At 49.7% G+C, this 19,316-nt stretch overlaps 7 protein-coding genes across 7 annotated transcripts; 3 read left to right on the top strand and 4 right to left on the bottom strand.

Annotated features, from left to right (window-relative positions):
- The first annotated feature begins 55 nt into the window (after positions 1-55).
- Positions 56-1,920, top strand: BO66DRAFT_62378 (putative oxysterol binding protein (Orp8)). Its single transcript, XM_025653453.1, has 6 exons — positions 56-235; positions 296-372; positions 452-491; positions 548-617; positions 682-741; positions 803-1,920. Exons 1-6 carry the CDS (start codon positions 153-155, stop codon positions 1,751-1,753), a joined length of 1,281 nt encoding a protein of 426 aa, XP_025504840.1. The 5' UTR covers positions 56-152; the 3' UTR covers positions 1,754-1,920.
- Positions 1,921-2,381: 461 nt separating this feature from the next.
- On the bottom strand, positions 2,382-6,366 carry BO66DRAFT_428209 (condensin subunit YCS4; the record flags this gene model as incomplete). Its single annotated transcript, XM_025650394.1, has 6 exons — positions 6,044-6,366; positions 5,439-5,950; positions 5,265-5,388; positions 5,072-5,213; positions 2,630-5,008; positions 2,382-2,555 (listed from the first exon to the last, which is right to left on the bottom strand). Exons 1-6 carry the CDS (start codon positions 6,277-6,279, stop codon positions 2,382-2,384), a joined length of 3,567 nt encoding a protein of 1,188 aa, XP_025504839.1. The 5' UTR covers positions 6,280-6,366.
- Positions 6,367-6,958: 592 nt separating this feature from the next.
- Positions 6,959-8,929, top strand: BO66DRAFT_449279 (serine/threonine protein kinase CDC7; the record flags this gene model as incomplete). Its single annotated transcript, XM_025651776.1, has 4 exons — positions 6,959-7,229; positions 7,312-7,771; positions 7,855-7,915; positions 7,980-8,929. 4 exons carry the CDS (start codon positions 6,959-6,961, stop codon positions 8,676-8,678), a joined length of 1,491 nt encoding a protein of 496 aa, XP_025504838.1. The 3' UTR covers positions 8,679-8,929.
- Positions 8,874-10,218, bottom strand: BO66DRAFT_62341 (ubiquitin-specific protease OTU1). The gene has a single exon (XM_025653452.1). The coding sequence runs from the start codon at positions 10,065-10,067 to the stop codon at positions 9,069-9,071; it is 999 nt and encodes a 332-aa protein (XP_025504837.1). The 5' UTR covers positions 10,068-10,218; the 3' UTR covers positions 8,874-9,068.
- Positions 10,219-11,279: 1,061 nt separating this feature from the next.
- On the top strand, positions 11,280-14,364 carry BO66DRAFT_391183 (putative RSC complex subunit (RSC1)). Its single transcript, XM_025647195.1, has 3 exons — positions 11,280-11,414; positions 11,514-12,854; positions 12,931-14,364. Exons 1-3 carry the CDS (start codon positions 11,334-11,336, stop codon positions 13,927-13,929), a joined length of 2,421 nt encoding a protein of 806 aa, XP_025504836.1. The 5' UTR covers positions 11,280-11,333; the 3' UTR covers positions 13,930-14,364.
- A 735-nt stretch (positions 14,365-15,099) lies between these two features.
- Positions 15,100-16,988, bottom strand: BO66DRAFT_321032 (putative spindle poison sensitivity protein Scp3; the record flags this gene model as incomplete). Its single annotated transcript, XM_025643697.1, has 3 exons — positions 15,100-16,464; positions 16,550-16,671; positions 16,874-16,988. The coding sequence occupies 3 exons, from the start codon at positions 16,986-16,988 to the stop codon at positions 15,100-15,102; spliced, it is 1,602 nt and encodes a 533-aa protein (XP_025504835.1).
- Positions 16,989-17,986: 998 nt separating this feature from the next.
- BO66DRAFT_391181 (putative TBP interacting domain protein) lies at positions 17,987-19,237 on the bottom strand. Its single transcript, XM_025647194.1, has 4 exons — positions 18,845-19,237; positions 18,714-18,776; positions 18,226-18,638; positions 17,987-18,166 (listed from the first exon to the last, which is right to left on the bottom strand). The coding sequence occupies exons 1-4, from the start codon at positions 18,948-18,950 to the stop codon at positions 18,107-18,109; spliced, it is 642 nt and encodes a 213-aa protein (XP_025504834.1). The 5' UTR covers positions 18,951-19,237; the 3' UTR covers positions 17,987-18,106.
- Positions 19,238-19,316: the final 79 nt, after the last annotated feature.

Below are 19,316 nucleotides of genomic sequence, written 5' to 3'. Positions count from 1 at the left end.
TTGCTTTATACACGCCTACTTTCTCCCTCTCTGTCTAATCCTCGCCTACTTTCTCCCTCTCTGTCTAATCCTCGCCTATCGAATCACGCATATACTATAAACTTTCTCATTATATCTCGAATCTCGCAGTTCAGCCCGACCTCCTCTTCAACATGTCCGCCACATCCTCCCTTACATCTGAAAAGACACCAGATGATTCATCCAAGCTGAAGACGTTTTTGTCCATTCTCCGAAAGTATTCAGGCCATTTTAACCCCTAAATCTGATCGTACTGACTAGTGACCTCGTCCTCTAGGTTTGTCGGAGTGGCTGACATCGCCTCCGTCCGCTTCTCCTTGCCTGCACATCTCCTAGAGCCGACGCCCAACTTGGGTAGGTCGTTTTCCTAGCCAGACGGCTAATGCCCCCCTCGCGGCTGAGCACTCCATTAATTTATTACCAATGACTGCAGAGTACTGGAATTACTTGGATAGACCGGAGGCTTTTGCAAGGTCAGCGGATTGGGTTGCCCATCAATGGGGCTTGTTTTCTGACAGATCATGAACAGCATTGGGCAGTCGGATGATCCTCTGGGACGGATGCTTGAGGTTTTGAGGTTTTGGTTCACCAAGGACTTGGTATGTGTCATTCTCGGTGGCTGCTCAGCTTGGTGTCAAACCGTATCACTAAGTTTGATTACAGAAATACATCAAGGGCAAGCCCTGCAAACCCTATAATTCCACACTCGGAGAATTCTTCAGGGTGAGCCCGATCCGACGCAATTTGAGCTCTCGCTTTCATGTTAACCTAAAATCCTGCTCAGTGTACCTGGGACGTACAAAGTACACTGCCAGAAGTTACACCGGCTTCCACTTCTAGTATCATAGATACGACTCCCAGCTCGAAGGAAAGCGATGGCAACCCCGTCAAGGTATGCTACTTGACAGAGCAGACATCTCATCATCCTCCAGTATCAGCATTCTACATCGACTGTCCAGTGCGAGGAGTGACGGCTCGTGGTTTCGATCAAATTAGTGCCAAGTTTACAGGGACCAGCATACGAGTCACTCCGGGCCAACACAACTTGGGAATATTCATCAATATTCAGAGCAGGAACAACGAGGAGTATCAGTTGACTCATCCCGCTGCACATTTAGGTGGATTGTTAAGAGGAGCTCTGGCCGTTACAGTCTCGGATACGTGCTATATCACTTGCGCTCACACGCGCATCAAAGTCATTTTACAGTATCTGGAAGAGGGTTGGATTGGCCGTGCTCAGAACAGAGTTGAGGGCGTCATCTTTCGGTATGACCCTGACAGCGATACTATTACAAGGATCAAAGACGTACCTCAGGGGGATATCCTTGCCAAGATCAGCGGTTCGTGGCACGGGCAACTTTTCTACACTTTGAGTGGCTCGAACGATGCGAATTTATTAATTGACATCGCTCCTCTCTTTCCGGTTGCAAAGACCTTACCGCCTGATGAGGAGCAGCTCTCCAACGAATCTCGAAAGTTCTGGTCGGCGGTCACTGAGGCTATCTTGGACAAAAGATATAATCAGGCAACCAAGCTCAAGCAGGATATAGAGGAACGCCAGCGACAAAGGGCGGCTGAACGTCAGAAGATGAACGACACATGGCAGCCGCGGTTCTTCACTGGCGCCGTAACGCCTCTTGGTAAGCCTGAATTAACCGATGAAGGAATGAGGGTACTTGAAGGATTATATAATCATGATTACAAGTTACAAGAGGGTGAAACAAAAGGTGCATGATCGCTAGAACACCATGGACTGCCCAATGACAACAGTTTGGACAACTGGATACTGTGGATGCATTCGCCATACCGCTTCAAAATCGAAGCTGTGTTATATGTCGTATGTGTGCCTTCACGTTCTTTGGGAAACGAAGACAAAGCATAGGTAGGGCCTGTCCATCGATCGGGTTGTCCACTGGAGGGATGCTGAGTTCGGCGGGTGTCATATATATAGTATAAGATTATTCCAGGTAGATAGACATTTCTAATATCACCATGTGGCGCAGCGAGTGAAAGATGCTAGGGCTGGACCACAACTGTCTCCCGTGGAGCTCTTTTCGCTGAGCGAAGGTTAATAATTAAAACTCAATCTAATCTTCAGTGAGAACTGAAAGCGTAAAACCGTGCTAGATTGTTGCTGAGAATTTCGACACCGAGAAGACACTAAAATCAAACCCGTTCTGAAACCGAAAATAAGGGAAACGCCTTTCAAAGTACCTGGTTCCAAGATCGAGTGTACCTGACCATTTAGAACTCCATCCGAACCGGACCGATTACATGGGAGAACAATCCAAGAATGAGGAAGAGAGGATGGAAAAATGAAGCGGCATCGGGGCGGCATCGCTGCGAAAGATAGCACAGGCATCTCAGGCATTTGCAGTAACAACCTTATTGAAGCCTGCAGTCACTGTCCTGGTAATGTCCTCATTCTTGTGGGGAAGTAGAGACAGGGCATAAGCAACGTCGTTCCATTGGCGTTCAGTCTCGCATCTTGGCAGTCGAGCAGCTAGTTTCTCGGCAAGTTGTCGTGCATGTTTCTCCTGGTTCACGAGGCAGTATTAGCATTTTTCCACGGCGAAGTGATGAAAAAGAGACATGATGCTTGGAGCTGTACCTTTTCGACGAAACCAACCAGGAATTTAACGATGCGTTTCAATGAAGTCTCCTCCAGGTTGCGTTCCGCGCTCAGCAGGCTGAACATGTCCACAAAGTGATTATAAACAGCGTTGTCCTTGGTGGCCAATTCCGTGAAGAACATACGTGCCAAGTCGGCAATTCTCTTATCCTCATCTTCGAGGCACTTGGCCATTTCGCCCAACTGCCCCTTGACTTTGACCTGGCCCGCCAAGATCAGGAACGTGAGAGTCATGAGGCACGTGCGCTTTACCGAGACATCGTCGTCATTCAAGCGACGATAGAGAAAATCAGTGTTCTCATCAATCAGGTGATTGAAACAGACTGCCATGTCTCCAAGAGCGATAACGACATTACTGCGAACTATGGGGTCATCTGAACGCTCCATAATGGTGATTAAAAGTGGGAGATTTTTCTCGCAGTACTCCGCCGAAACACACATGAGCTTAGCCATGCAAAGAGTTGCCGCTGCTTGAAGGTCTCGGTCAGAATATATGTTGCTGTTGGCGCAGATCTCCGTGACCAAGGGGCCGAAATTGGAAAGCAGCGACTTATCCCCGTAGAGCAACTCCCTCTCACGAATATGAGCCATGGCGTCTGTGAAGTCGTCCTCGGTTGTCCCGCCGATAAGATCCAATTCATCCTCCCCCTCTTTGGAATCTTTGTGTACTGATGGTTGCGCAGGTTTGTTCTTTTCCTGTTCTGCCTTGCGGCGCTTAAAGTCAAGCTCACACAATTCCAGGTGAACGATTTGCTTGATCGCGATATGGCCGACCACAAAGAGCAGCTGTGACAAACCGGCAGGGGATGTCTTTGGCCCTGCTGCTTGGCTCTCGGTGGGAGTGATGCCAAGCTGTTGTTCCTGTCCTTCACCAGGTGCTTGAGAACAAGACCTTTGAGCATGAGTCTGGAAGACAAATCTAGTCTTCCGTTTGAGAATGTCAGAACATAGCACATCTGGATGCTTCGATAGTGTATAGATGGCGCTAATAGCTTGCTCCGCCACTCCGTACCACTCTTTGCTCATTGATACAATCTCTATGATAGCCGCGAGGTTGGAAAGGACTGGATGATCATTCGCCAACTTAGGTATGCCAATATCTTTTGACTTTGCCTGACGGCCTGGCACCATCCGACGTAGAGCAGTGCATGTATATTTCGCAAGCACAAGGTCGGATCTTCCGAAATTTCCAAGACCAATCCGTAGCATCGTCTCGAGCTCCTTAATGACAACCTCAGGGTCCGCCAAAGCCAGCATGCCAAGGACAATGATGGCGCCTCGACGTTGTGTCTTCGAGATTTCCTTCTTTTGCACGCCGTATACTTGCCACAACTTCGAAATGACGACTTCAGGTATGTGGCCTGCCTTCATCATGGTGCTCAATAACTGTTCTAGGCAAGTGAGCTCAGCAGGTGTTGCGCCAAAGGTCAAGCTGATCATATTCCGTGCAATGTAATTTGCAGCATCATTTGGACTGAACGAGTCCGGTGCTTCGAAGAAAAGCCCCTTGTAGCAGTCGATCAGGTGGGTTTGGACTCCCTTGCCTTCATCACTGTTACCTTTTGTCCAGATAAGTCGCAGCATTCGGCGAATCCCACTACGGGAAGTCTCAACCTTGTAGGCATCAAGTACGACGAAGAAGTCCATGGCTTCAATAGCCTCACTTTTGTTCCTTGACGATAGGAGCTGAGCAACTGTAGCGGAGGCCACGTGAAGGACTTCAATGAAGCGGATGGCCTCGTTGTAATATTTTCTTGTTAACTGGAGTCGTGTGAGCAGTTCTGACGTTGCTGCCTGTTCCGCGGCATGTTTGATTGCTGCTGCTTTCTCTTCCTCAGTCAGACGTGTTGTTTTGGCTGGAGACTCTTCTGGCAATTGAGTTGCATCATCCAATAATACACTATCAACATGGGATGCATCACCACCTTCAAAGCCCTGTGTTTCAGGGGGTCTCAGCGCATTCAGCTCAGCATCTACTCCATCGAGCCGTGCTGCCCACTCTTTAAGTGAAAGCTGCCCTCCATGCATGACACCGAATGGATGGGTTGAGACCAATTTGGCGAGTAGTTTAATAGCGTTCCGTCGTACATTGCTGCTTTTGTCTTCCAGACTTCTCGCCGCCAGCTCTGCAACGGCATGCCGTCTTTTCGGAAATTTTTGTTCCAAATCGCAAATTCTCATATATACCTGAATGGCCCGGCATCTGCAGTAAGGATTAATGTCAAGAAAGCGTTCCTCTAGAACGTCGAAGAAAGCGTTTATCTGGGTTTTGTAATTATCGCCCCGTTCTTCTTGCCGACTGAGGTCGGATATCAGGTTTCCGCAGACTTCAATCACTGCGCATCTCAAGGTGTAGGCCTACATAGTAACATGAAAGTGTTAGAAAATTAGCGTCCTCGTCGGGTTGATGAGAGGCCGAACCTCGCTGTCTAGCTGTTTAGCTAAGAGAGTCATCTGCTTGATGATCAACCGAGGTGCTAGCTCTGAGAGTTTGATGATGAAAGAGGAGACAGATTTCGGTCCGCGGGTGTCATTGGAATTGAACTCTTTGTTCCCAAGCTCCCTAGCTTCCGTCAGTAAATGCACAAGATGGGCAAGACAGCGAAACATCTACTTCAATATCTCATCTGAGAGTTGGGGGTAGTCATATTGTTCCGCGAGGATGTGCAAGAATTCTGCCATCGGTTCGGACAAGTGCTCAAAATATGTCAGGCTTTGTACAATAGATGTCTGGGCCCCTAGACGTTCGTATTAGCGGTAGCTATGAGCTTCAAGTCGAAAAGCCCACCAAATGCATGTCCGTGGTGTTTCACCGCGATGCAGAGGACCTTGAAGGCATGCATCCGAATGCTCATGCTCTTAACGCGCTGCTCACTCTCCAGGATCAGATAGATTGAGCGGGTGAACAGGTTGATGAACGTATCGCGGTCTGAAGTTGTCAAGAAAATCCTGCCCAGTTTCAGTTTCATCACTTTGCACATGGTTTCCATTGCAGCTTGAATCTGTGCTGTCCAGTCCCAATTTCCATCCTTGGTATTGGCCTTAGATTTGGTAGATTTGCCTGCGCCTCTCCTGGCAGGAGCAGCCTCCGTTGGCTTTTCAGCGGCTTTGAGCTCAACAGCCGAAAAGGCCCACTGCAGTAGGAACCCGTACATCTCCAATAAGGTTTTATGCTGCTGGATTGTGTCCTGCTCGTCAGATTCGAGATCGCCATGGATAATATCTGCTTCTACCGAGAGGCCAGAAACGACAAGATCGAGGAGTTTGCTTAGAGTTCGGGTGGGGAAAAAGACGGAGTATCTATGGGAATATAAAGGATCAGGTCCAGACCCATGGGCAATGACAACTTTGAGATGGGGAGGGAAGGTGTTGGCCCGGACGTTCAGGACTTACTTCAATAGGAATTGCAATGAATCATAGAAAGATCCCCTAGCGAGGCCTTCCGGATGCTCAGCAATGGCATCCACGATCGGATTAAGAACATTGTCGATAACGACGGGCGACAATTGATCTGGGTCGGTTTCGCAGTCGAGCAGGTCGGGATCGGCATCGAGCGTAGGCACGGAGGCGGGATCGCTTAAATAAAATTTAAGCGAGTCATTAATGTCGAACTGAATGCGATATTCCATATTGAGTGACGAGCGAGGGAGGTCCTCGCAGGACACGCGACTTCAGTGGACAAAAGAGGGCAAGGTGAATGAGAAATCCTTATTGCGAAGAATGGTGATACTTCAGGTGGGGAAATGGAAGGACGGGAGAGAGGGGGGGGGTGGAAAGAGGAAAGGCGAGCCCGAGAAACCAGGCGGCGACAGGCGGGCGTGAATCCGTAGTTTGTTTGTATTTTTCCCATTTGGGGGTGTTGATAAGGGCACGGGCACACACTGTACTGAATGGGGGCTTCCAACGCGATGTGACACGTACCATTTTTGCCCCTTTGGGTAGGCGGTATGGTACGATCGTGAAACTGGGCACACTTCTCCCGTTACAAGTACTGTACGTATAAACAAACAACTCACCATACCGGAACGGGTGATTATTCTGTACCGCTGAGACGGTGGATTGAGCAGCCCTGATGGAGCATCTCGGACCAAACCCTCCCCCCCCTCCGATCTCTGACTACTGGTAAGTACAGTACTAATCCGCGACGAAACATAGACCAATCCTCAACCCGAGAAGCTGTGTGCTCTTTCGTCATCACTTATCTCTTTCCCGGTGTTGAACCTGCTTGCATGCTGGCATCATATACCGACTAAGCCTTGGCCCAGACTTCGCAGTCGCGCCAACTATTGCCGCGCGCGCTTTGGTGCAATGTCCGCCTTACACGCAGCGCCGACTGAATTTTTTGGTGTTCAGCGGCCAGAACCATCTGGCTCAGTCTACGATTATGAACACCGGGATGGGATCGTGACAAATAGCGAGTCGTCCCTGGAGAATATGCCAGATGAGAATGGCTTGGAAGAATTTGACCCCCATGATGAGGAAGACGTTGACGATTCCGTAAAAGAGGATATGAAGCGATTGGAAGACACATTCCCAGGGATATCTGATCGCTTTCGGCTGGTCAATCGAATAGGTGAAGGTATGGTGTGAATTAACTGGCTATCCTACGATGTTTCCGGTGGTGTCTGAGAACCCTCTGACTCGGTACGAACCTCAACTAGGGACGTTTTCGACTGTCTACAAAGCGGAGGATCTTCTTTACGACCACTATCAAAATGACTGGGACACATTTCAGCACATCCGAGATGACAACTTGACCAACCTTCCAACGAAGCGACGCCGGGTCGAAGGAGAAAGCAATCGCATATCCTCTGTGAAGCGACGAAGACCGCGATACGTTGCTTTGAAGAAGATTTATGTCACAAGCAGTCCGCTACGCATTCAGAACGAACTTGAATTACTCCATGATCTTCGGGGTTGCCGATCAGTATGTCCATTAATCACTGCGTTCCGCTATCAGGATCAAGTCGTAGCAGTCTTGCCCTTCTTTCCGCACACCGATTTCCGTATCCAATATCGTACATTCATGGTTGCCGACATGCGACATTACTTCCGATCCCTGTTCACCGCTTTACATTCAGTCCACAAGCATAACATTCTCCATCGTGACATAAAGCCGACGTAAGAACTTGCGTTCCGATGCCCAGCCCCATTGCCTTGGACCTTTCGGTGTTTTGATAAGGTACTGATCATCACGTTTTCAGTAACTTTCTTTACAATCCGGAACTCCGCGAGGGTGTACTAGTGGACTTCGGTCTTGCAGAAGTAAGTACAGGCGCCCTCACAGTCGCTCATGGCACGTGCTTCAATTGCTGATGCACTTTCGCAGCGCGAGGGCTCGGAGTACACTGGTACCTGCTTGTGTGCGAATTCTAGCCAGATACGTCGCAGTCGATTCTTTCAGAGCTATTACTATACTAATTGCGCCTCGTCTCTGAATAATACATCTGTGGGGTACCCAAAGAACGACTCCCGGCCTTCGAGGCGCGCCAATCGAGCAGGAACCAGGGGTTTCCGCGCACCTGAAGTTCTTTTCAAATGCACTTCACAAACTACCAAAATTGATATGTGGTCAGCTGGCGTCATTCTTTTGACGTTACTCGGTCGTCGATTTCCATTTTTCAACTCAGCTGATGATGTCGACGCTATGATCGAGATGGCAAGCATCTTTGGCACACGCCGCATGAAAATTGCGGCAGCCATGCATGGGCAGATTTTCGAAACCAACATCCCAACTATAGGAGAAAAGGGTTATAGCTGGGAGAAGCTGGTGAAATGGGCGAGTTGCGTGGAGGAGCTCACTGAGAGTGAAAAACAAGCCACCCGTCTCTTGGCTGGACTCATGGAGCTGGACCCTAACAAGCGTTTCAGTGCTAAAGAGGCCTTGCAACACGAGTTCTTCACTGATCCCATAGATCACGACGTGGAGTGGGGTGGAAATCCGGATGATAGTGGAGATACCGGCGAGGAGGGTTATAGGGATGATGATGAGGCAGATGATGCAGCAGATGAGGTAGCAATGATATGATATCCTCCAAGGGAGGAGGGGCAGATGTACGGTAACGGCAATGAATTTTCATGAAGCACCGGCGCTCCACCACAAAGAGATCACCAGCTACCGGGCCACTCAGATTTCCCATAAACCTTTGGAGTCCGTAATCAGAATCAGAATGAGCAATTCGGGGGGAAACAGGAATGACAAGAGGCGAAAACAACCCCACGACTCGTGACAACTAACTCCGGACAACGCTTAAAAGAGTTCGAGGTCTGAAGCAAACGATCTCAAGGGTGGTAGGGTGTCTACTTGCCCACAAATGACGAGTAAGGGGAAGTCATGAGAATAGGTGCCAAGCTACTTTGAATCTAAGTTTCAGCGAAGCATACGTAAGTCGATACTTGGCGAGGATTCTCGTCGCTTTCAGTCAGCCTCTCCGAAATCGACATGCCCAGTCTGTTCTGCATGCTGTGTAGCGCCTCTTTCGCCCACAAAAGTTCCACCGCACGTATTGCAGCGCAGACGAAACCCGGCAGTATCCGTGTAATAATGCCGCTCTTGCAGAACCTTGCACAAGGCCAGGGACTTTTTCAGGACCAAAGGGTCGTTGGCGTCGAAAACTTTGGTATCGAAATCGGCGGGGACGTCTGCATGGCTATACGGCGGACTTGAAGGCGACAGGGCAATAGTATCGTAGTGGATGCCCGAATAGACCACGATGCACCGCATTGAGGGACCCTCGTTAAACGAATCGACCCGCAGGGTTTGCACATCGATCGAGCAAATCTCAATGTCAAAATATTTACTCAATATGCTGAGCTCGATGCCCCCGCCCCAAGAGTCCTCATTCTGGATCCATTGACAGTAGTCGTCCGGCTTTTTTTCCAGCACCGCCTCGGTATATAGGTCCGGGTTTGCCTGTATAGTCTGCGCAACAACAGAACGTAACTCAGTCATCACATCCACCCCAGCCATGGTCGCGCTACTGATGGCGCGGAATAGGCACGAGTTATCGTCAGGCATGATCCGGAGGACGAAGGTACCATGATGTTCCGGTGATGGAATCTCCGGCGGGTCATCGGAGCCCTCATTCGGAGTCTTGTCAGCGAGCAGCCCGTTCAACGGTTGTTGCCGATCAGTAGTAGTCTTGTGTTGATCGCGGCTCGTGTCAGAGGGGAGGCTGCCTTCTTTCCTCGTGACAATTAACTGTTCCCCATTCAGAGTCATCCCCAGGTCGGATAGTTTCTGGTTAGGTGGGAAGCCCTCTAACGAAAGAGGCTTGATTTGTGGATAGCCATATTTCACGTCGTAGTCTGATAGTCCGGTTGACTCTGTGATTTGTCTGCGGAGTACATCGACATTTGCTTCGTCATCTAGAGAAACGGTCGACTGTCCAGTCGGACCGCGTATTCGGATTCTCATTGTGGCTCGAAGCGAAGACAGAAGAACAAGTATGTGTATATCTAGATGGCATTTGACCACTAGCTGGGCAAAGTAGTCTTGTAGCACTAGTCTGAGTTGATCAGATGTTGCTATGAGTTTTATGGATAAGCATTTATATAAGTAGGTTGAGGTAGGCCAGGTAACTTATCCCTGGTTGACTGGAAGGTGGGGCATGGCTGGCGGGTGCGCATCTGCTGGAGTTGCAAGTTGCACGATCAAACTCGGCCCTAGGGTTTTTTTCTATCACTTGAGCGCTAGTCAACAGTATACTTGATTTCGATTCAACCGCAAAGCTTTCTTGCTGGGCGTATGCAGGAGGACTTGGGCAATTTCAAGAGGAGATGCCAGCCATGAAGCCTGAACTTCCAGCTACCAATTAAGCAGCGCGGAGGCTTGGAGCCAAAATTGTGCAGCCAAAGCCTAAACTGTATCAGTACTCTTATTTGGTTTGAGAGGTAGACTACAGTACAACCAACGGGAGGCAAGGATACAAGATAATCCATTAATCGATCGGATTTCCCCCCAGATTTCCTAGAGGGCAGGATATATCGCTCGCTGGTTATGTGTTTTGATCAGTTTGCATACTTGTGAAACGGTATCTTACTATAGGGGACAGTGTCGTTCTATCCTTCACAGCCGTATTACAGTATTTAAGCTGTTATGATACACACTGGCTGACTCAGCATAGTTGGTGAATGAATCTCGCCCTTCCTGCTTCTTTGCACACTCTCTCCTTGTTCTATGTCGCATCCTCTTCATATCACCCTTATTTGCTGAATCCAAAAAAACCCCCTTTTTCACGCTGGTGGTAGTATATTCCATTCGGCTTGGTCCTGACTTGCGGTTCTTCTCTCCGTGGCCTCGGCTATCTCGAAAGATGGAGCCAAACATCTCCGAGCCGTCGCAAGCGCAACCTGCTGCTGAGGAGCCGGTGAAGTCCATCGAAGGCGATGGCAAACGCGATGGCTCGGTCGCAACTAGCACTGTTTCTGACGAACAATTGAGATCTATGATGGATGTTGTCATGGCGATTTATGAATTCAGAGAAGAGGAGTGAGTCCGGTCTTCTTGTCACAGCTTTATTCCACCTTTTGTGCGCTGTGTATCGCATATTATCCCCCAGCATTCCAGCTAGCTAACTGACTAATTCACAATCAACGCAGTGGCCATGATCCGTCCAAGTTGTTCCAACGCAGCGTCAATAAACGCCTTGTTCCTGACTATTATGACATTATTAAGGAGCCGATGGCACTCAGCATTCTGAAGCAGAAGATCAACAAACGTGAATATAAGGGATTCGCTGACTTTGTGCGCGACTGCGCACTGGTATGTAGTACTATTGTTACCTTGTGATTCATGCATCAATCCTGTGCCTCTTCCACGAGGAGTAATGTCTGGCGGGAACTGACATGGCTTTGGCACTAGATCCCCCATAATGCACAGACTTATAACCGCCCTAAGTCTCAGGCTTACGAAGATGCTCTCGTCATCAAGGATGTCTTCGTTGCCGAGTTTGAGAAGTTGGTGAAACAAGGCATTATTTCTGCAGAGGATGCCGAACTCCCCGACCTCGGGGAGATACCTGAAGCAGACCCTCTCCCCGAAGAGGATGAGGAGGAAGATGATGACGATGACGATGACGACGAGGAAGAGGATTCTGACGAAGAAAGTCGGCGCAAAAAGAAAAGGGGACCTCGTGCAGGCAGCAAACGTGATACGGGGAAAGATGATGGCCAAAAGTCCAATGAGCCGGAAGTAAGGAAGAAGAGAGGCAGACCACCGCGTGTCGATACCCCTATGGAGGCAAGGATCAAAGCTGTTCTAAAGGGCATCCGAAAGCTAAAAGGGCCTAACAATCAACTCAAAGTGCGACATTTCGAACGCTTACCCGACAAGGCCATGTATCCGGATTATTATGTTGAAACCAAGGAACCGATTGCCATCGATATCATCAAGCGCAAGTCGAAAAGAAAGAAATACAATTCGGTAGACCATTTCATGAGAGACATGGAACTCATGTTCAACAACGCGAAGGCCTATAATCAACCTGACAGTCAGATCTACAAGGATGCCGTTGATTTGCAATTGGAAGCACGAAAGCTTGCCGACCTAGAGAAGAAGAAACCAGACAGCGAGTACCTGATGGAGGATGGACGTCTGCCGTTGCCGGAAGGAATTCTTCACAAGTCGGAATTATGGAGGGTCGGCGATTGGGTCCATATCCAGAACCTTAATGACGTGACGAAGCCTATTGTGGCGCAAATATATCGCACATGGCAGGATTCAGAGGGAGAGAAATGGGTCAATGCTTGTTGGTACTATCGCCCCGAACAAACGGTCCATCATGTGGAGAAGCACTTCTACCCCAACGAGGTGGTGAAAACAGGACAATACCGCGATCATCGGGTTGAAGAGATTGTCGATAGATGCTTTGTCATGTTCTTCACCCGTTACAATCGCGGACGGCCTCGAGGCCTACCTCCCAACAAAGATGTCTACGTTTGCGAAGCCCGCTACAATGAAGAGAAGCATAAACTGAACAAGATCAAGACTTGGGCTAGTTGTCTCCCTGATGAGGTCAGGGAAAAGGACTACGAGATGGACTTGTTCGAAGCTCCCCGACGGATCAAAAAGATCCCAAGCCCTATCAAACACTTGCTCAGGACTGATGCAACGGAAACCGACGATCTTCCAAAGCCAACATGGGGAGCTGAGAATGCACCGCCTGTTGTTGGCGCGGTTCATCGCCGCCCGCGTGATGAGAACGTAGGGCCCCTCCAAACATCTCACTTGGCGTCAATTGTGAGGGAAAAAACTACTGACCCTATTATCTTGATCCTAGGAATCACCACCTCCGGAGCCCACGCCTTCTCCACCCCCGTCATTACCTCAGCCAGCTTTGCCCTCAGCTCCACTTCGGCAGTCATCGATTAGCCAAATCCCTCCACGGTCCAGTGTAGAGAATCAAGGCACCGGTGCCGCGGCGAGCGCATTGCCTGCTACGGCCCGCTCGCCAGCTGTAGCCGTACCTCCAACTCAGAGCTCGCCAGCCCCGGGCCCTCCGATGGCTTTTTCTCAGCCCCAAATTCCTCCGACTCAGCCTTCTCAGCATGGGTTACCGAGAAGCTCCAGCGGGTTCGTGCCGCAGACCCCACACCCTAGCGCCTACCAAGCTCCGGCTGTGTCCCATCATTTCTCGGCCGCCCAGTCAACCCCTTACATGCCGTATCATGGAAACCGTCTACATGGATCTACGGTGACAACCTTTAATCCTAATGCACCTCGTCCCATCGAAGTCTTCCATCTGAGTGATACTGCAAACGCCGCCATACCCGCAAATGTCCGCGAACAGTTCCACTGTGATGACCAAGGTCATATCCTCTTCTTCTCGACCCCACCTCTAGACATCATTTCATCTTATCAGCAGAAACTGGGACATTCTCTCAAGTATCTGGCCGCAAAGGAGGAGCGGCGCAGACTAGTGGAGACCAAGAAACGCAAAGGGACGCAGGATCAAGCGGGACAGGCATTAATTGTCAAGCGCCCCCGAGCAGATGAGAAAGCTGCTCTTGAAACTCAAGTGGAGATGCTCACAGTCAAGGCTTGGGACACCATGACAAGTCAAATTGTGGCAGGCACGGACAAGCTCTATGAAATTTTGTATCAAAATGAAGGAGAAAGTGTCAGGCGAGCAGATATCAAGGCACACGAACAGCGGAGAATAGCCGATCGAGTCTCGCACGAGAAGACAGCGCATATCCAATCTCACTCACAGAACGCACTGTTTGTTAGCCTTAAAGGTAGTGCCATGTATATGTCTGACGTTGACACGAAAAGCTGACGAAAAGAAACGCTCCCTTATGAGCCACTGTTGACTACTCGGCATACATTCGGAATGGTGGACCGAAAACAAACCAAAGTGTTCTTGTCGAGAATTGTGGCTAGATAGGCGAATTTCTGAATTGGGCGTTGATAAGTATTATGAACTATTGATGTATACGTTCATAAGTCTATTCAATTATGACCAGGGTCGTCATGGTTATGCCTACCTCGTCCCAAATAGTGATTGTATAGTAAAATTATGTCTGCTTCTTCCACACCCATCCCCACCCCCCTTTGCTACATCAACAACTCATGGCATCTCGACAGAACCAATTCCACTGGAGAAAACAGCAGAAGGGACAGACAGATGTCGTACGTTTATCGATCACCCACAATTTCATACTTACGTGGTTGAAATTTCAGCATTGGATTCGCAAGCAAAGGAACAAACGAGAAGAATTATCAAAATGATAATAGAAAACACAAACCTATAAACATGGCAAACGAGCTAGGAGCGTAACCCCCAACACCATATTGACTGTTGGCTGCAGGCTAGTAGACTAGAATTAGAAGACAAGCACAGATCGTGAGAGACAAGCATGCTTCGAAGAGGAAAATGATATATGCCAGTAGAATGTACACTAGGTGAAGAGAATGATGATAATGCTGCTGCCCCGAAAGATCGCCCAATGAACTTTGTGCATATTGCATTTTGTCGGGATTCAGAAGTGCCATGTAATGTAGTGATATGGCGTAATGAACGATGGGAGAGACCAAAAAGGCCAGGATAGAGAAGAATGATATGGGGAAAGATCAAGCGGGGAGTCACAAGCAGAATTGGGAACAACCTGACCTCGTTACAAAACATCCCTTGTCTAACAGATCATATAATGCGGCGCAATGGCGAATATTAGAGGCAGATGCAGTATAACTCCAGAAAAAATTCAACAGTTCTATGAAAAATTCCCTCCAACATTTCTGTGTAGTCTTGAATGACGTCATAAATGGACCGGGGTATGAACTGGTACCCACCTGTGATGCTAGCTTGTTCTTCTGTGCGAAAAGGCTTGCTGAATTCAGGGTTCCAAATACGAGTTCGATTCCATTCTTTCCACGGAAGGATTGATGGTGCATAGAATCGATTATTAGGCATCGGCAGTAGATTGGACTGCGATAATGTTTCAGCGAGTTAAGGCTGGAACTCTGGGTTGTTCGTGGAAGTCGGCTCATCGTCATTTGAATCCGCCTTGTGAGAATCCCAAGAACTGCTGTTTCGCTTGTTGTTCTCTTCTTCTTCCATGGAAAAAACCAGGTCACTTTGCTCTTCGTCAATCTTGCTGGTACTGACCGGCGATGAGATGGTACGATCCAGACGGCTGCTAGGGCCTGTAGATGCCGAATGGCGAGGGGGACCGGGGTGTAGAGACATGCCACTGAGCTGTTGAGAGATCATGGACATCGACGGTTGGCGAGGGGCACTCGACACGAACGGAGAGATGTCTCCAGAGATCTGCCGGCTGCCGATTGGGCCCAGGCTCGGGCTGGTGCCTAGATTCAACGAAGACTCCCGCAAAGGCGAGCCAATGTGTGTCAGAGACGTACTACCATGGGCGTCTTCCTCTCGCTTCTGCCGCTGCTTGGCAAACAAAGCCCCGAATCGGGATGGGCTGGAAGCCAAGGGAGAGCCCACTTTGGAGAAACTGGTGCCAGTCATGCCCAGTCCGCTGAGCTCGCGATGGCTCGAACTCAGATCATGATCGGTGCGCGAGAGGCGCCGAAGTCGCTCCTGTGGGGTAAGAACATCGTCGTGTAAGTTGATCGGCAGGTAGTCTTCTTCCATTGGGAAATTGCTATCGTCCCAGTCATCCAGAGCGGTGGGTCGTGGCACACTTGCCGAGAGCATTCGTGTCTTGATGGGGCGTTGGGAATGAAGGAAGCGGGGGCCCATTCCATCTTCTGGTAGGGTAGGGGGCGATGACCCAATGAAAGATGATTTCCTGAGATCGGATCCGTAAGCCGTGTCCCGAAGGGTTCGAAGGGCATCTGATGGTGCGCCCATTCGTTGTGCTGGAGGCGACAGTTCTAACCCGAATTTCGACGGCATGGAAGCCGCAACCGGGCCATACCGAGCCGCGTGCGAAATGCCTTGGCTGTCAAACGACGCGGGAAGGGGAGCATCCAGTGCAGTCAGATGGCGGTGATTTGGTGACATGGGATATCGTACATCGTCGACAGGCGACCCGTACTTGGAATTAGTGTCGGATGTCAGTCCAGTATCGATAGTAGGAATCGCATCATAGGGCAACGGTTGTGGTGGTGGTGACTGGGGCGGAAGCTGAGGGGCATATCTTGGGTCATGGCCGTTCATCCGCTGCTGCGACAAAACAGAGTTGGTCAAGGCAGAATCCTGGTTCACGTAGGCTTGCGGATTAACACGACCACCCAAATTTAGGTGACCACCACCCAGTCCCATTCCTGGGTTGGGGCGGTTGACACGTCGGCCGTCGGGCAGAATATGCGCCAGCGCACACTTCGCTCCGAATTTGCAGTTACCCTATATCCAAAGCACAAGCTGTCAGCCGTGGGAGGAAATTCTGGAACACACAAGGCTCATGATAGGCGGCCTAGCTATCTAATACCTTGGTGAAATATTTACAAGGCGCATAGTCTATTGCTGCATCAGTGGAGTGAAGGAAGGGACATGCAGGCCCGGCCTGGCAAGCACCCTGGCGGAAGAATTTGCAAGGCACATGCTTGGTATCTGAGTAGGGACAGTTGTAAAAGCATTAGCGATTGATCATGCATGGGGGGGGGAAGTGTAATGAAATTGATGACAGAGAAGCACAAGTGAAAGGCAACAAGCCGAATGCAATGCCGTCAATTATGCCATATATGAAGAAGTGCGGGGAGGCAAAGGGAGCAGATCGATTTGCGGGGCTGGGAACGAGACATATATGACTTACTGCTTTGATTGGGAGGACTGCGGGCAGCCATGTCGAAGCCGGAGGGATTGCGGGAATGACCGTTCTGGAGTGATTGAGGACCGGAGGGGACCGGGAGAGGCGCGCGACCTTTCATGCCACTCGAAAAGTGATTTGAGGTGCGAGTCGAAGAGTGGGAAACCAGAACGACGGCGGCAGTGAAAGAAGGACAGATAGAGGAGGAAGAGGGGGCGAAGGGGGAGGAGGAAGCGGTGGTGGTAGGGTGAATTGGAGTGGTGGTGATAGTGGTGTTGGTGGTGGTGGTGGTGGTGGTGGTGGTGGTGGTGTTGGAAGGAGGGGAAGAAGGTTGAATAGGCGGAGAAGGGCTGCGGGATGCCGACAGCTGCATCGCCAAGGTGGGCAAAGGTGATGGCAGCGCAGCAACACACGCAAGGAGATCCGAAAATCCGCCGGAGGATTATCGGACAAAGATAGGAAATTGGTGAGGGAAGGGTGGTGGAAACGACTAGGGAAGGAAGGAAAAAACAACTAGGTTGAACGGTCCTACAGTACTCGCTCGTACTTCAGTCTGAGCGAGCGGATGAAGTCCATCCTCGGGATGATCAAAGGAGGGGGAAATCCGTGGGCGGTGAGCCGCCGAAAAAAAAAAAAAAAAAAAAGGTGCAATTGCAATAACTTACTGGTAACTATTAGATAGAGAGTACTTCGTAGACTACTAGTGTTGACGACTCGTACAGCATGTATGTACAGTATGGTATACTTCATACAGTACAAGAAATAGGGAAACCCTTAGAAAAGCGGGCAAATGAATCTACCAGACACAATACCAGATTGGACTTAGTACTGTACGAGTACCATATAATAATTATATATCACGGGAATCTCCTCTTCCTCTTCCTCCTCTTTCTCTTCTTCTTCTTAATGGATGCAGGTTCTCCTTAAGTAGCCTGGCCTATACTTGCCTGTCGGTGCTACAGACAAAATACAGTCAAGAATCCAACATGTTCAGATGACTTCAATATATTATACTGACTAATGAACGTCCTTCAGAATTAGCGGAGACTCAAACTTACAAGGTACTGTACATATCAAGTTATCGAAAAACAAAACGATACTGATAGAGTGCAGTATTAAGCTGCGTCTCCCCCACGAACCCGTAAGTCAGTTTGCACACATGCGCTTTCTCAAGACCAGGGATCGACCGCCGCCGATCAGAGACCAATCCCTTCCACCCTGCCTCTTCACTGACTTTCTTCACGAGCTCGAGTGATCAAGTGATCGGCGTAACGGGGGCCCTTCTAATCCTAGAGATTCCTGCGTAGTCACTAATTAGAACCATTCAAGGCTGGAAATGAGACCATGATCCCCCATACCCAGAGCTCTTCCCAAGCTGTGTCGCCTGGCAACGCATCCAAGCACCTTCGCCATAGGTCACGGCAGATCCGAGCACGACTGCTAGCGTGCTTTTTCCAGCGCTTCCAATCTTCTTCGGCACGTGCTCTTGTCATATGCACGGGCACGGGCATCGAAGCATTCCCCTCTATTGTGAGCCAGATTGTCCGGGTTGTTGCTTGATCTCGACCAAGTTGATCCACATCTCGACGAAGCTCAGACAGTAAAGGTTTCGCATGGAGGGCTGCGAGCTCCATGCGTACCTTTTTCTTGTGGATCTGAAGACTGGAAAGCTTGCCCTGAGCTTTCTCAATGTGCTCATCCAGGGTTACGAAGGTTTCCGATGTGACCTCGTTGGGAGCTTCTTGTAAAGCGTGATACACGACTTGTTTCCCTATAGATGAAGAGGGCCCTCAAGTTCAGTGCTGTTCAAAACTCATCGACACGAGATCAAGATGATCTAACTTACCCGCTGTCTGTCCTCCAATCTGCTTGTCGTGCCACAAGTCTCGTAATGCTCTGGCGGCATACGCTGTGGAAGATGCCATGGCGCGAGAAATGAGCTCAACTACACCCAACAGAATCCAGTTTAGGACTTACCCTTGGTAACCGCTGTGTGTAGGTTGGCTGATATCTCGATAGCCTGCCTCATTTCAGCAGGAGCAGGTCTGGCCACTTCGGGATTAGTGTTCCCATCTACTAACATACCGAATACGGGCGACTGTGTCCATGAATCACAAGTAACAGTTAGCTGTTACTTTGCAAAGCGATAAGAGCAGATGTGTACTGGGAATGACTGGCCGTACTTCTGTCTCTCTAGACAATGTGTCAGAGGCCGAGGGAGAAACAAGACACTGAGGCTGGGGTGAATACGCACGAAGGTAATCAAGAATGACCTCAGCGCCGTCGTTAGTAGCTCCTCCCACGAAAGATATTAGCCACCCGTGCCTCTCGCACGATGACCATTTTCTCACCTTCGCGGCGAATAGCCTTAGGACAATTTGCTTTGTTCTGCGGCATGACTCTGGTGCACCGGTTGAGCTACCGATGCAGCATGGCACACACCGAGCTG

The sequence above is a fragment of the Aspergillus aculeatinus genome, assembly GCF_003184765.1.
Source record: "Aspergillus aculeatinus CBS 121060 unplaced genomic scaffold BO66scaffold_19, whole genome shotgun sequence".
Taxonomy (NCBI): domain Eukaryota; kingdom Fungi; phylum Ascomycota; class Eurotiomycetes; order Eurotiales; family Aspergillaceae; genus Aspergillus; species Aspergillus aculeatinus.
The sequence above is the reverse complement of the archived record's forward strand: the minus strand, read 5'-3'. Positions and strand labels throughout refer to the sequence as shown.

Bases quoted from the DNA above. Each gene is read 5' to 3' on its own strand.
- BO66DRAFT_62378 (XM_025653453.1), top strand. From the start codon at position 153: ATGTCCGCCACATCCTCCCTTACATCTGAAAAGACACCAGATGATTCA. The intron at 618-681 runs GTATGTGTCATT...GTTTGATTACAG, and splicing joins TTTGGTTCACCAAGGACTTG to AAATACATCAAGGGCAAGCC. The intron at 742-802 runs GTGAGCCCGATC...AATCCTGCTCAG, and splicing joins CACTCGGAGAATTCTTCAGG to TGTACCTGGGACGTACAAAG.
- BO66DRAFT_62341 (XM_025653452.1), bottom strand. From the start codon at position 10,067: ATGAGAATCCGAATACGCGGTCCGACTGGACAGTCGACCGTTTCTCTA.
- BO66DRAFT_391183 (XM_025647195.1), top strand. From the start codon at position 11,334: ATGGCACTCAGCATTCTGAAGCAGAAGATCAACAAACGTGAATATAAG. The intron at 11,415-11,513 runs GTATGTAGTACT...CTTTGGCACTAG, and splicing joins TTGTGCGCGACTGCGCACTG to ATCCCCCATAATGCACAGAC. The intron at 12,855-12,930 runs GTAGGGCCCCTC...TCTTGATCCTAG, and splicing joins GCCGCCCGCGTGATGAGAAC to GAATCACCACCTCCGGAGCC.
- BO66DRAFT_391181 (XM_025647194.1), bottom strand. From the start codon at position 18,950: ATGTTAGTAGATGGGAACACTAATCCCGAAGTGGCCAGACCTGCTCCT. The intron at 18,777-18,844 runs GTAAGTCCTAAA...CATCTTCCACAG, and splicing joins ACACACAGCGGTTACCAAGG to CGTATGCCGCCAGAGCATTA. The intron at 18,639-18,713 runs GTAAGTTAGATC...CTTCATCTATAG, and splicing joins GATTGGAGGACAGACAGCGG to GGAAACAAGTCGTGTATCAC.